At 47.3% G+C, this 15260-nt stretch overlaps 1 protein-coding gene across 4 annotated transcripts in view; it reads right to left on the bottom strand.

The window, feature by feature from the left end:
* Positions 1-15260, bottom strand: part of LAMA5 (laminin subunit alpha 5) — a 230839-nt gene that overhangs the window by 44981 nt on the left and 170598 nt on the right. For all 4 annotated transcript variants that reach the window (XM_081010969.1, XM_081010970.1, XM_081010967.1 and 1 more), the window contains 10 exons: positions 13955-14099; positions 11707-11847; positions 10354-10515; positions 8919-9020; positions 8736-8819; positions 7493-7723; positions 5191-5304; positions 3450-3577; positions 2793-2873; positions 782-996 (listed from right to left, as the gene is read on the bottom strand). In XM_081010969.1, the coding sequence (XP_080867095.1) occupies positions 782-996; positions 2793-2873; positions 3450-3577; positions 5191-5304; positions 7493-7723; positions 8736-8819; positions 8919-9020; positions 10354-10515; positions 11707-11847; positions 13955-14099 (1403 nt within the window). The remainder of the gene's footprint in view (positions 1-781; positions 997-2792; positions 2874-3449; positions 3578-5190; positions 5305-7492; positions 7724-8735; positions 8820-8918; positions 9021-10353; positions 10516-11706; positions 11848-13954; positions 14100-15260) is intronic.

Here is a 15260-nt window from a genome sequence, read left to right as displayed (position 1 = left end):
GGGCATTTCTATGTTGCAGATTAGTAAAAGGTAAAGGTAAAGGGACCCCTGACCATTAGGTCCAGTCGTGACTGACTCTGGGGTTGCGGCGCTCATCTCGCTTTATTGACCGAGGGAGCCGGCGTACAGCTTCCTGGTCATGTGGCCAGCATGACTAAGCCGCTTCTGGCAAACCAGAGCAGCACTCGGAAACGCCGTTTACCTTCCCGCCAGAGCGGTACCTATTTATCTACTTGCACTTTGATGTGCTTTCGAACTGCTAGGTTGGCAGGAGCTGGGACCGAGCAACAGGAGCTCACCCCGTTGTGGGGATTCAAACCGCCGACCTTCTGATCGGCAAGTCCTAGGCTCTGTGGTTTAACCCACAGCGTCACCCACGTCCCTTAGTGTAACAGATTAGTATAACAGTAGAAAAAGACTGCATGCTAAAGATCAGGCTTCCTCAACCTCGGCCCTCCAGATGTTTCGAGACTACAATTTCCATCATCCCTGACCACTGGTCCTGCTGGCTAGGGATCATGGGAGCTGTAGGCCAAAAACATCTGGAGAGGAAGCCTGCTAAAGACAATCTGGCTTCTAGCTAAAATGCATCTTATTTCACCCATTGAAGGGGGAGCATATTTTGTTTCAATGTAATTCAGCTGTGGAATGAGATATTAGAAATCAGTCCAATTTTCTACGGTTCTGTGTGAGAGAATGCACTTCTGCCTAATGCTTGCTTCCGAAACCCACACAGGTACCCAGGAGTACAGCTAGTTACCAGCTCTGGGGGCACACCTACCAGTGCAGTTCTTTGCCAGCACAGCGTCACCATAAAAACCAGGGGCACACACTTCGCAGCGGGGCCCTGCCGTGTTGTACATGCACCCTGTGCAGAATCCTGTCAACGGGTCACAGTCGCTGAACAGCATGTTGGGGTCGGCGTTCCCACTGCAGTCACAAGGCTGGCAGGAGCTGCCAATCACTAGAGGGTTTCCATAGTAACCCGGAGCACACCTTTGGAAGGAGAAAGGAAGGGCTTAGGGAGCTGCAATCCATGCATCCGCACTGTAGTTGCCTGAGGTCGCTGCTCCTCTGCTCAGTGAAACACTGAACAGGTGGTCGGTAGGTAAGTGGTAGCCCCTTCCCATCCCTATTCTGTCTCTGCGTGCCCCTGTCAGAAGCTAGAGTGAAGTGCAGGTCAGCAATAAAAAAACAAGGTGTCAGTGAAGTTCACTCTTTATTCAAAGAAGCCAAAACAGTGCAGGCCTAGTGATCATACCAACTCTTCCCAGTAAGCCTTGCTCCAATGAGGCCGTTGCAAAGACTGAAGGTCCCCGTCTTCCCAACACTTTCTAAGGCAGGAATCCCCAAACTTGGCCCTCCAGCTGTTTTGGGACTACAATTCCCATCATCCCTGACCACTGGTCCTGTTAGCTAGGGATGATGGGAGTTGAAGTCCCAAAACAGCTGGAGAGTTAAGTTTGGGGGTGCCTGCTCTAAGGCTCCCTCTCTCCAAGGTCTGTCCCAAGCAGTTGCAAACTGCATCTGTGCACAACAAATCTCTGCTCTTTTCATTTCTCTGTGGGTTCTAGGAGACTGAGGGGGGTGGGAGCTGGTTGCAGCAGAAGAGGGAGACTCTCTGGATTCTTCAACGACCTGTCTCAACTCTGCCTCTTGGTCAATCTCCTCTCCAGCTTCAGCCTCGGAATCTGAATTGCTCTTTGTCACAGCCTGTTCCAGCTCACCAAACTCTGTTACCTTTTCCGATTCAGGCACAGTGGGTTCTCCTTCATGGAGAGCATGTGTTGCGGTGGGAGCAACCATGACATCCCCTGTTTCTGGGTGGGTTAGTTTGAATGGCCACGAATTTGATTGGACACCTTCAATTGTTGCTGGGGGAAATCGGTTGCTGCAATTTTATTTGATTGATGGGGGTGCTATATAGGTCCCTTTGCGCAGCGTTGAGCTTCCTCTTTTCGCTGCGCACATCGGATTACCCGCCCACCCTCCCTTTATTTAGGGTTTGTTCGAGCTGACCTTCCTATGCCTGTCATGGGGTCGTCTGCTTTTGGGGCAGGGGCTTGGTAGGAATGTTACCATTTGGCTGATTGGCTGGTGCCATTTGGGTTTTGCCTACTGCGTAGCAAATCATCACAACTTGTAAGGTTGCGGTTAGGCATTGGTTAATTTTTGGTTGATGGAGGGGATGTGATTGGCTGTGCCTGCCCCTCCAATGCTGCTGCTGCAAGGGTATTCCATTAAAGTAATCCAGGGGCTCTCCATGCTTTTGTCCGAATCCCTGGCAAAGGGCTAGGGCCACGCAAGAGCCCCTGGGAGCATTTGGGGAGAGGTGAGAGCCTGGCGCCCAGCTTTATTCTCTCCCCAAAATTGACTTCCTTATTGACCCTTATTGACTTCCGCAGGGGTGCGGTTGTCAGTTCTGATCCTACCTCCAAGTGGTAGCCTAACCAATGCCTAAGCAACCACTCACATACTGTAATTCAATAAAGTTGTGGCCAGCATTATGCCAAAAACCAAAACAAAAATGATGTGTGAACCGTGTTTTTATTCGGGGGTGTCTTGGGAGTCCTCGACACGCAACTCCTCCTCTCAGTCTGCTCCTTCTTCTCCCTCTGACCACTCATTGTTGTCGCCCCACCACCAGTCCCCTGGCTCTGAGCCTTCTTCTCCTGGGGGTTCACCAGCTGGTGCCTCCCACCACTCCTTTGCACCTAGCCAGTCCATGACACCCTCAGGATCCGGATTACATTGTTCCAGGCAACCCTAGCCAAGAGATCCATGCTATTTACCGTTCACATGAGACTCCTGCATAGCCAGGCTTGCACAGACACTGAGTAGCCGAGCCTCTGTGGACACATCCAATGGCGAAGCTGAGGTGGAAAAGGAGGAGAGAGAAGCTGTCAACATTTCCTAAGAGTGATACAGACAAGATGTAGTAACACTTGGTCGTCGAAAAGCTTTTACAAAAACAAATGAGATCTGAAAGGGCACATGAGGCCAAGGCTCTGCAAGAAACAAGGATCCTTATAAAGCCACATTCAAAAAGGATTCAGAAAAGGAACAGGAAACAATACTCCTCAGTTCAAGATGCCGAGGGTAGGCAGGGAAATTGCTTGCCTGAATGCAGCTGCAAATCAAATTCTGGTTAGTTTAAAAGCCCAGCTCAGAGTCTGACAGTGTCTTCTTTTGAAATGGACCAGAGCTTGTTTTAGAGCAAGTTCCCAAGTAATGCGAGGCAAAGATCCAGCGCAACTGAACCTAATTTCGGCAGTTCTCTTCCCAGCTGTACAGGAGGAGGCATGGAGATAGGGGAGCGGCACTTAGCTTGGCCTCAACCAAGGCTTGTCTGTGTACTTTTAAACCACGGTTTATTTAGCAGCGCATTCAAACACAGCCAACACAAAGCAGAAAAACCAAGAGTGGAAAGTTTTGCAAGAGTGACTCACTTGTTAGACCCAACCGAGAGAGGGCAGGGGCACCCAATGCACCGCAAAGGCCCATCAAGTGAAGAGTTCCCCACAAAACCATCTTTGCAGCTTTCGCAGTGATCTCCCTCTGTGTTGTGCTGGCAGTTCTGCACAGAGAAGAAAAGAAACTCGAAAGACATATTCCACAGTTAGCTTTTGTCCTCCTGGCTTCCTTGAGCAAATCTGGCTATGCCTTTGCAGTTTACGTAGATGGTCTGCCGACAGAATGTCTTGCATCAGGCAGACTTGTTTTTCTGAAAGACCGACAGATGCCAACCATTTAGAGCAGGGGTGAGGAACCCCTGGACCACAGGCCAAATTTGGCACATTAGGTCTCCCACTGCTTGGCCATTATCTCTCCCTGCTGGGCCAAAAAAGTGCCCCACCCCTGATGAAGAGCAGGGGGAGACGACTTATAACCTAAGTTAACTGAATGGCAACACAGAGGGGTAAAGGTAAAGGGACCCCTGACCATTAGGTCCAGTCGTGGCCAACCCTGGGGTTGCGGCACTCATCCCGCTTTATTGACTGAGGGAGCCAGCGTACAGCTTCTGGGTCATGTGGCCAGCATGACTAAGCCGCTTCTGGCGAACCAGAGCAGCGCACGGAAACGCCGTTTACCTTCCCGCTGGAGTGGTACCTATTTATCTACTTGCACTTTGATGTGCTTTCGAACTGCTAGGTTGGCAGGAGCAGGGACCGAGCAACGGGAGCTCACCCCATCGTGGGGATTCGAACCGCCGACCTTCTGAACGGCAAGTCCTAGGCTCTGTGGTTTAACCCACAGCACCACTTGCGTCCCTGTAACACAGAGGGCTACTGTATCTCAAAAAAAGCCAAGAAGCTCCTAGCCAATCATTCTATTCCTACATATAGCAGGACTTTAGCCATGAATATGGCCAGGCATGTTCTCCCTAAAGAGGGTCATGCTTGAAACAGAAGCCTCAATGGCTTAATAGCTTTCTAAATCTTGCCCATGTTCTACTGGCTTTTCCTTTCCTCGCTGTGCATTGCTCACAGCCTTGATCTGGTGTGCAGATTCTTTGCAGCCGTTGCCGTGTGAAGCAGAATTTTGTACCAGACACTCGGTTCAACATCTTGAGAATTTCCCTTCCTCATTCTCTCTTTTTCCTTCTTAAAAAGGTAAAGGTAAAGGACCCCTGACATTTAAGTCCAGTCGCAAACGACTCTGGGTTTGCGGCGCTCATCTTGCTTTACTGGCCGAGGGAGCAGGCATTTGTCCACAGACAGTTTTTCCAGGTCATGTGGCCAGCATGACTAAGCCGCTTCTGGCAAACCAGAGCAGTGCACGGAAACGCTATTTACCTTCCCGCCATAGTGGTACCTATTTATCTACTTGCACTGCATGCTTTCAAATTGCTAGGTGGGCAGGAGCAGGGACCGAGCAACGGGTGCTCACCCCGTCGCGGGGCCTCGAACCGCCAACCTTCTGATTGGCAAGTCCAAGCAGCACAGTGGTTTAAACCACATCACCACCCGCATCCTCTTTTCCTTCTTACCCCTCTATATTACTAACTCTTTTGGCAAAACCCAGCCCCCTGTTTTCAAATAGCCTACTTTCTAGTGGAGGAAGAGCACCACTGCATGGTGTAAAGTAGAGAAAATGCTCGCCCCTGACATAAGCAAATCCAGGATATATTAAATTACCCAAAGAGAAATATTTTAGATAAATTGACAAGCATTCTTTCCCCCCACTTACAATGCATATTCCAGATCCCGGAAGGCACTGGTCTGAATGACCGTTGCAATTACATGGAACACATTTTCCCAGGAAGAGGCCTTTGGTGTCCCTGTAATAGCCCGGAGCACATTCCTAATTGCAAAAGAGATAATGTGTGTTAAACCTACATCAAATATCTGTAGCAAGGATGCTGAAGGGTCACTTAGAATTCTCCTCTGAATTACTTAGCTCAACGCCTATCTAAAATCTTTCAAAACAGTTTTTTTTCCTGTCTGGCTTGTTGCATCATATTTCTCAGGATGTTAACAAACTGTGCTTGACACTCTTCCTTTAGTGCGCCATTGAAAAGCTTTAGAACAGGGGTCAGCAAACTTTTTCAGCAGGGGGCTGGTTCACTGTCCCTCAGACCTTGTGGGGGGCCAGACTATATTTTTTTGGAGGGAGGAAATGAATGAATTCCTATGCCCACAAATAACCCAGAGATGCATTTTAAATAAAAGGACACATTCTACTCATGTAAAAACACGCTGATTCCCGGACCGTCCACGGGCCTTAGTTTGCCTACCCATGCTTTAGAAAGCTTTGCTAGGATAAGTAATGCTAATTAATGCATTTTCTGTCAAATGCAAACTATGCTGCATGTGCTCAGATGCACGATATGCTGCTACCTGTGCAAGAGAAAGCGGTTGTCAGTGGTATTGAGGCTGCAATCCTGTGCACACTTGAACGCAAGAAAGGGCTACTTTCTGATAAACATACAGAGGATTGGACTCTCATTGCCTGCAGATTCAACATGGATACCAATGTACAATGGATGCTGTACAAGTTCCCCATTTTGAAATGCACCAAGAGGATGCAAATTCAGAGGAAAGGCTCTTATATTATATGGAGAAAACTGGTTTATTTGCACAGGTTGGTTGGCAATAGAGCAGCGTGAGCTTGTGTTAAGATGTGGTGTCAAGCCAAGACAACAGTAATGGGAGCCCTAGAATCCAACATAGATTGTTTTCCCTTAGGCTGGCCATGCCTAGCCAACACAACCTTGGAACTTCAACCATCTTCTTTCAGGACCTGGGTCCGCAACTACTGCCCTTATATCTGACTTCCCTAGAACCACGCACATCGCTCATGTGCCCAGGCATATAGGTCTGGAAACCCTTTAACCCTCTTTACATTTATTTGAATTGCACCCATGGGATCTCCCTGTGTAAGAGCAAGGAGGCCCTTCCCATACAATTCATAGCAAAGTGAACAGAGCCGCAATGTAAGAACAGAATCAGAGAATCGTAAAGTTGGAAGGGACACCAAGGGCCATCTAGTCCAACCCCCTGCAATGCAGGAATCTCAACAAAAACATCCATAACAGATGGCCATGCTTAACCAAACCAATGGCACACCTAGAGCAGCATCCAGCATCTTACGGGGCTGGCCTGGTGCCTCTGGGAAGCTGAAACTCTGTGCCAGAAACAGTAGCACACTGTTTCTGAATCCGGAGGTATTTATATGCAAGCCCCTTTTTTTTCGCTTTTAAGACGCACCTTTTTCCCTCCAAAAATTAAGGAGAAATGTGTGTGTGTCTTAAGGAGCGAATGCAGGCTCCATGGCTTCAGTGAAAGCAACGTGAAGCCTCCGGAGTGCAGCGTGAGTTCCCGCTATGCTCCGGAGGCTTTGTGTTGCTTTCGCTGAAGCCTGGAGAGCGAGAAGAAGAAGAGGAGTTTGGATTTGATATCCCGCTTTATCAGTATCCTAAGGAGTCTCAAAGCGGCTAACATTCTCCTTTCCCTTCCTCCCCCACAACAAACATTCTGAGGTGAGTGAGGCTGAGAGACTTCAGAGAAGTGTGACTAGCCCAAGGTCACCCAGCAGCTGCATGTGGAGGAGCGGAGATGCGAACCCGGTTCACCAGATTACGAGTCCACCGCTCTTAACCACTACACCACACTGGCTCCCAATCCCTCTTGCTCTCTTGGCTTCGCTTCGCTGGAGAGGTGCTGCGCAGCTTTCCCTCTCTGCGCAGCACCCCTTCAGCGAAGCGGGAGGAGAAATGGAAGGGGCTCTGTTTCTCCTGCCGCTTCGCTGAAGGAGCACTGCGCAGAGAGGGAGAGAATTTCCCCCCCTTGTTCTCCCCCTCTAAAACTAGGTGCATCTTGTGGTCCGGTGCATCCTATAGAGCAAAAAATACGGTACATGGAAGCATTATGAAGTGCCCATGATCTGCTTACCTGCTAAAGGAATGCCATTTGGAAGGGGCGACCCCTAACTCTACGAGCAAGAGTTCGGAGTGCTCTGCGTGAAAAGTGCTGTGAGCGTTTCCGCCTACCTGGCAAGAGTCTCCTCTATAATTGGCTGGGCACATGCAGAGCTCCACGTTGCTGGCTTGGAGGCCCCCGCCAGTCTCTGTTGCTCTCTCCAGTGTCACCCGATGCAGGGATACAGAAGACGAGATCTGGGAGAAGAGAGCCCGAATCTGCAGCTGCTCCAGCTTCGCCAGCACCATCATCAGCTCTTCCCTGGAGACAGGGTTGTGAGTCTCGCTGTGTCTGAAGTTATCCTATGGGAGAGGAAAGAGTCGCAGGGCAACATCAGCAGGACTCATGACTCCCTTAACTGACTGCATGAAGAATAAAAATCCTACTGAAAACTTCAGTTACAAGGCATGTTCTTAGCAGGCACCCAAGCCACAAAATGCAACACCCAAAATAGAATAACTATTACCTTTTATCTGAATAGTTACATTTTGCAGTGCTTTACCATCTGCAAACACTTTTGGTTTTTATTCACTTCTCTTATTATCCATCTGAGCAATCAAAATGTTTCTCCTTGAAATGGGTAACTGTGTGGCAATTAGTTCACAGAACGCCTTTCTCATTAGACCCACATATCGCATGTGAAAAATAGGTTTTTTACAAGCGCATACCAAAACAATCATCCCCATTTCTGCAGTTGTGGAATTTATTCAAGTTATAAACACTTAAACACTTCTAGATTCTAAGGCCAATGACACAACAGTGAATCCCCAAAAGACACGCTGGACAGAGTGGCCATCACCCTGCAGTGACCAGAGCTCTATTATTATTATTATTATTATTATTATTATTATTATTATTATTATTATTATAAACGGCCTCGGTCCACTATATCTGAAGAAGCGTCTCCTCCCCCATCGTTCTGCCCGGACACTGAGGTCCAACTCCGAGGGCCTTCTGGCGGTTCCCTCACTGCGAGAGGCCAAGTTACAGGGAACAAGGCAGAGGGCCTTCTCAGTAGTGGCACCCGCCCTGTGGAATGCCCTCCCAGCAGATGTCAAAGAGAACAACAACTACCAGACTTTTAGACAACATCTGAAGGCAGCCCTGTTTAGAGAAGTTTTTAATATGTGACATTTTAGTGTATCTTTCATCTTTGTTGGAAGCCGCCCAGAGTGGCTGGGGAAACCCAGCCAGCTGGGCGGGGTACAAATAATAAATTATTATTATTATTATTATTATTATTATTATTATTATTATTATATGAGACTCTCCCTCTCGCTCCAACAGCTGCAAAACTCCTGCATCTGAACCGACCTCCAAAAGTTGGAGCTGCCCTTCATAGACGTCCCCAGGGACAGGGTAGTTGCTTTCAAGAAACATAATGTTCATTTGGTTTCCCTAGGAAAGGAAGAAACAAAGAGACATAAATCATCAAAGAGAAGCATTTGCTGATGGAGCGTCGTTTGGTCCAAGGAGAAAGAGCAACTTGAGCCATACCTTGAGAATAACATCAGGCCGGGACTCGATTGGTATGAACACGTCACCCCTTTGGGTGTCTGAGTGCAGCTCGTAGCGCAAATACCCACCATATGAGGAAACCTGCAATTGGATGCAAATCACAAAATTGTGCTACATTAGTTAGATTTTAAAAATACCCCTCCTCCAACTCCAAAATTCAAGAATCCAAGCTAAAGTTAATTTGAGCTTAAAATTATCTTCGTGCAAATTTGCTTATTTGGAGTACTTAAAATGTATTAGTTTGAATTTGACATTTAACCCCCCCCCCCCCAGTATTTTTTAAAGGCAGCAATACAAGCATAGTTAAACGACTAGGGGGTGAAGGGAATACAACTCAGTGCCATAAGGGAGTGACAGGTAGATGGGAGGATTTTCACTAGCTATATTCAAAATTCTCCTTCATGGATCACTGCCTTGCCATGGCGAAGGGGCTTGAATAACTCAGAGACGCTATGAGCTATGCCGTGCAGGGCCACCCAAGATGGACAGGTCATAGTGGAGAGTTTTGACCAAACGTGATCCACCTGGAGCAGGAACTGGCAAGTCACTCCAGTATCCCTACCAAGAAAACTCCATGGACAAAGACAACAGGCATATAAAAGTTATGATGCTGGAAGATGGAAAAGTTATGACACTAGTGACCTTCTTTCTCTCCTTCAAAAACAGGTGGTTTTGTTGTTGTTGTTGTTTTTGCTCTAGTGTTGGCTGTCTCTTTTTTGCTTTGAATGTAACTGCCTAAAGTCTTTCTTCTTATAAACAGCTTGTCTCCTAGTGGATTGTGAGGACAGCGACACATTGTTCTGAACAACTAGGTGGCAACTGTTTAGGTGGGGGGGAACTAAACCTTTCATAATACGATTAGTCTTCCAGATTCACATTCATTCAAGTTGAAAACTCCTAAATATAAAATTCCATGATAATCAACAGAAATGCAATAACGCTCTGAAATATGGATCCTTATGTTCCTCAATATTTAACATTTTCTAGTCTCTCCGGGTTGTCTAGAACTTGACTGGAGTTTCCCAATATTTGTCAACATATGGTACAAATGAGCAGCTAAAATGTATGGTACACAAGAGCCCAAAATCTGCCTTAGACATCAGAATTTGGCCTCTGACTAATAAATGGAATAAATTAGGAGATGAAGTATAAAAGAAACAAAAGAAACCGCAAAAAGGGGAGAAGTCAAAATATACATTTTTTTATCGTGAAGTTATGTGGTTTGTTATGCCTGTAAAAAAACCACCTGTATAATTGAAAAGTAAAAATTTAATAAATAAGTAAGGAATATGGCACACACACACAAAAAGAATTTGGCTTCTGGACATTAGCGTAATTAAAAAATAAATAAATACCCAGCACATTCAAAAAGGACCAAAGGAGACTGCCTCCAGCCAGCGTTGGTGTCACTCACCTGGTCTCCAAGGTAGGAGCTGGGAGCATGCCAGTGAAGCTCCTGGAAGGCCTCTGGGAAATTCCGGAGATCAGCACGAACAATCTCATTTTCCAAGCTGACCAAGGTGGGGACTTCCTGGCGGTCTCCGCTGAGCAAACTCCACCCACGCATGTCCATAAACTAAAGGTAAAGAAAAGTATCTGAAATGCTTTTCCCAGTAATGATGTATGGAAGTGAGAGCTGGACCATAAAGAAGACTGATCGCCAAAGAATTGATGCTTTTGAATTATGGTGCTGGAGGAGACTCTTGAGAGTCCCATGGACTGCAAGAAGATCAAACCTATCCATTCTTAAGGAAATCAGCCCTGAGTGCTCACTGGAAGGACAGATCGTGAAGCTGAGGCTCCAATACTTTGGCCCCCTCATGAGAAGAGAACTCTCCCTGGAAAAGACTGTGGTGTTGGGAAAGATTGAGGGCACAAGGAGAAGGGGACGACAGAGGACGAGATGGTTGGACAGTGTTCTCGAAGCGACCAGCATGAGTTTGATGAAACTGCAGGAGGCAGTGGAAGACAGGAGTGCCTGGCGTGCTCTGGTCCATGGGGTCACGAAGAGTCGGACATGACTAAACGACTAAACAACAACATCATCAGAAAATGCAGGCCTGCAAGCTTGCCCATATACTTTAAACACTTAAAAAAAAAAATCAGACTAAATTGTGCACTTGCAGCTGGTCTCTGCAATGTTGTCAAGTAATGTTACTGCTGCGACCAACAATTTATCTGAAACAGGATGGCATTATGTTTCTCAGAATGCATAACAGGTTGGCAATGAAGAGCTAGAAGAGGATTCTTTTATCATCTTCTTTTATCATTCTTCCGGGTTGCGCTCCACAGTGACCTGGAAGTAATAGAGTGCATTACTTCCGGGTTTCGCCACTCGCGCATGCGCAGTCAAAATGACGTCACATGCATGTGCGGAAGTGGCAAAATGCGACCTGCGCACATGCAGACGCGCTGTCATGTCTTATGTTCTGTTCAGGATGCTAACGGGGCTCCGGAACGGATCTAGTTCGCATCCTGAGGTACCACTGTATTAGAAATGAGAGAGAGAGGGAGAGAGAGAGTGAGCTGTCACCCTAATGTCCTGCTTCTGGACTTCCGAAAGGTAGCTTGACTGGCCACTGTTGGAAACAGGATGTTGGACTAGACAGAACTTTGACCCGACCCAGCAGAGTTCTTCATATGTTCTTATAACTTGGTATCAAACTCTGCCCATTCAGGTCACTGCTGGTGCTGAGGTGCCATCCCACTACCTTCCTCAGCATCAGCTACAGGTGCCACCCTCCAAAGTCTCAGTCCACATATTCACCTCTACACGGTACTTCTCAGCACTGTGACAGCGATCTGTCGCCCCAAAGCAGAAGCACCTGGTACAGCCTTTTGGGTTGCTGGCATCCAGAGAGAACGTCCCCAGGTGGCACTGGTCACACCTTGCACCTTCCACATTCTCCTGTAAAGGTTCAAAACAAATGAAAAAAGACGTGTTCACATTTGTTCACTGGCCTGCTGGCCAAAATGTAGGAAAACAGGAAAAAGAAGAGCCTGGGGTTCTTCTATCCGAGGAGCACAAAATCGCTGTTCATGATGAGACACGGCCACAGGCATACGGGAGAAAGCGGCAGTCTTCTGCAGGGCCGTCGTTCACCTGACTGCAAAATCTTCATATAGAAAAGAAAATGCAACCCTTTTCAAAACCGGCTGGCCCAGTGTTGCACTGCCACCCTTGCAAGTGAGAGTTAATAGGGTTGTCAAATTTGCAGATGACACAACCGTGATTGGGCTCATCCCTGAAAGGGAGGGTGAAACGGATTATAGAGATGAGGTGGAGCGGCTGACAGAGTGGTGCAGAGCTAACAACTTGCTCATAAATACAAGGAAGACAAAGGAGCTTGTGGTGGACTTCAGGAGACAGAAGAGCAACGTCCAGCCACTTTTGATTGATGGGGTCTGTGTGGAGAGGGTAACAACGTTCAGATTTTTGGGCATTGAATTACAAGAGGATCTGTCCTGGAGTGTCAACACAAGGGGGCTTGTGAAGAAGGTGCAGCAGAGACTGTACTTTTTGAGAATACTAAGGAAAAACCATCTTCCGCAGAAACTGCTGCTTGCCTTCTATCACTGTGCCACTGAGAGCATGCTCACTTATGGCTTATGTGTGTGGTACGGAAGCTGTACTACCCAGGACAGGATGGGGTTGTGCAGGGTTGTTAAGGCAGCAGAGAGCATTGTTGGCTGCCCACTCTCCACCTTAGAGCAGATTTATGCCACAAGGTGCCATAGGAAGGCACTGGACATAGTAAAAGATCCATCGCATCCTGGTCACTGTCTCTTCGAGCTCTTGCCGTCGGGACGGAGATACAGGACGATGAAGACAAGAACGAGCCGTCTTAAGAACAGCTTCTTCTCCAGAGCGATCTCGGCCCTGAATGGGAAGCCCGGACTTTGAAAGTCATCTAATCTCCCTTGCTGTATTATACTGTATTGATTAATTAGTGTTTTTATGGAGCAGTCAAGTAATTTCGTTGTCCCCGAAGGGGGCAATGACAATAAATATATTATTATTATTATTATTATTATTATTATTATTATTATTATTATTAACGCCGCTTACCAAGATAGTGTAGGAGCACAGCAGTGGTGGCAAAGTCAGGGCTGCATAGGCTCCTCAGTGGGAGCACAGGATTGACTCTGCTGGTGCACCCACACTGCCCCAACCTTGCCTGCTGCCCCAGACCCTCCCAGTGACACTACTGCCAGGAGGGCAGCACTGCAGCACCACCCTGGACTTTTTAATCACATGTGGATGGAATTAGGGCATGCCCGCGACAAAAAGAGGGGCTACGTTGTTTTGTGTATCAGTCACCATCACTCTTTACAGCCCTAAAATGCTTCTTGCATGCTTTTTAAGGGCTTGCCTACCCTACAACCAGCTTGCATGGGGCTGGTTGGGAAGGCTTTCCACAAACTTTGTTTCTGACTACCAAATCCTAACTAAACTGTAAGTTTGCCCCATGGCGTGTGTGTGGCCGGGGAGTGGAGGGAACCGGAGGTGTGTTTTTCCACTGTCGCCCTCAAGCATAGGTGGGTGTGAGTTTGCATGTTTGCAAAGTAGCCCTGCAGATTTGTTCTAAAAAGGATATGCCTTAGGCATACAATTTTCATCCCACTGTGATATAAATCAAACCTTCAGGAGACTCCAGGCGAAATCACATGCCGTGACAGAGCATGGTGCCTCAATAGCATTGTTGTTCCCACTCACTGCTTTCCAGCACTGCTTGTTCCAGTGGAGTTGTGCTGGTTGGCACCCATTCATTCACACAAGCCAGTAAGATACAATCCCTGCACTTGATGCAAAGCCCCGTCGTTTGTAAGGGAACAGCTAAGTGGTGGCAGACAAGGCATGATTAACCTTGCTGAGAATCTTACTGTGCTTTATAGCGCTGGGCATTGAAATTACCGACAGGTTGCCTCTTGCATTTTGATGCCAGCCCCTTCAGCAGCATTTCCCCCCAAGCCCATTTCCAAGAGGCAAGCAGACACCAGAGTATCAGACTTACCTTGCAGTGGCACTGCCCAGTGACTGGATCGCACACACTTGCTTTTGTCCCTGCTTGGTGGCAGTTGCAGCTCCTGCAGTTTGGGTAGCCATAGTAGCCTGGAGCGCAGAGATCACACTGACGTCCTACTATGTGGGGTTTGCATCTGGAAGGGACAAGTTTCATATTCGTTTGCTTTCCTTCCAGCTTCTAACTCAGGATGAACCAACTGAGCCCTTATAAGCCCTGCGGATATGCGGCTTTGAACCAGTTGAGTCAGTTCAGCCTTTGGCTGTCACCCACTGGTTGGCTCCAACCTGCTGCCCCCTTCAAAGGTTTGGGGGACCACCTCCCATCATCCCCAGCCAGGATGACCAAAAAAGGTCCAGGATGATGGGGGTTGAGCCCAACATCTGGAGGGCACAAGATTGGGGAAGGATCAAGTGACTCAAGAGATTCGAAGCCCTGTTATTTGCAAGGCTTACAAATCTCCTGTGCTGCAGCTCTCAATTATATAGCAATGACTGTGACACCTCTAGGGACAGACAGGACAAATGAGACTTCTGGCGCTCAAGAGCCTTATCTCTTGACTCCTGCACTTTGAAACAAACAGCAGCATACACAGGAAAACACAAGAACAGCTTTGCAGGATCAGATTGAGGCTCCGTCTAAATCAGCATTTTGTTTTGAATAAAGGTCAAGCAGATGCTTCTGGGAAGCCCATAAGCAGGATACGAAGGCAAGCTGTTTATTGTTTGTCCCCAGCATCTGGTACACTCTCTCTGAAGGTGTCAGTTCTATTTAGCTACGATAGCTAGCAGTACCCTTCCTAGAATAGAACAAGGAAGGATTCAAAGCCTTCACACTTGGAAGGGGAATTTTTTCTCTTTGACTCCTGCCCTGTGCATCATACTAGTGCTACATTTAAGGTGAAATTTACAAAATTTCATAAGGATCCAGAGAGAGTTTTGTTGTTTTTGATCCTAAAATATTTATTTTCATTTTATTTGCCCTTCCAGCACAGCCAGGCAGTCTCCTAGTGAAGTTCCGCTAACTGAGCTAATGTAATGAATCTCCAGCAAGCAATGGCTTGTTTTGCTCCCCCCCAAAAAGGACAACAGTGTTCCTGAATTCAGAAAAGAGAGGAAATAAATGCTGCAGCCAATACACAATGAGTGGCTGCTGTTTTGGGAGACAATGGACTGTGCTGAATGCAGAGATGACTCAGTGCTTTTTAGACAGATCAAAGGGATAATCAAGTAGACAAATCAATCAACCTTTCCAAAATGAAATGTTTGAAATACACTCAGAGGTCTGACTAGTATAG

Source organism: Podarcis pityusensis (genome assembly GCF_964106645.2).
Source record: "Podarcis pityusensis genome assembly, chromosome: 6".
NCBI classification, from domain to species: domain Eukaryota; kingdom Metazoa; phylum Chordata; class Lepidosauria; order Squamata; family Lacertidae; genus Podarcis; species Podarcis pityusensis.
This window is presented reverse-complemented; position numbering and strand designations above follow the sequence as displayed.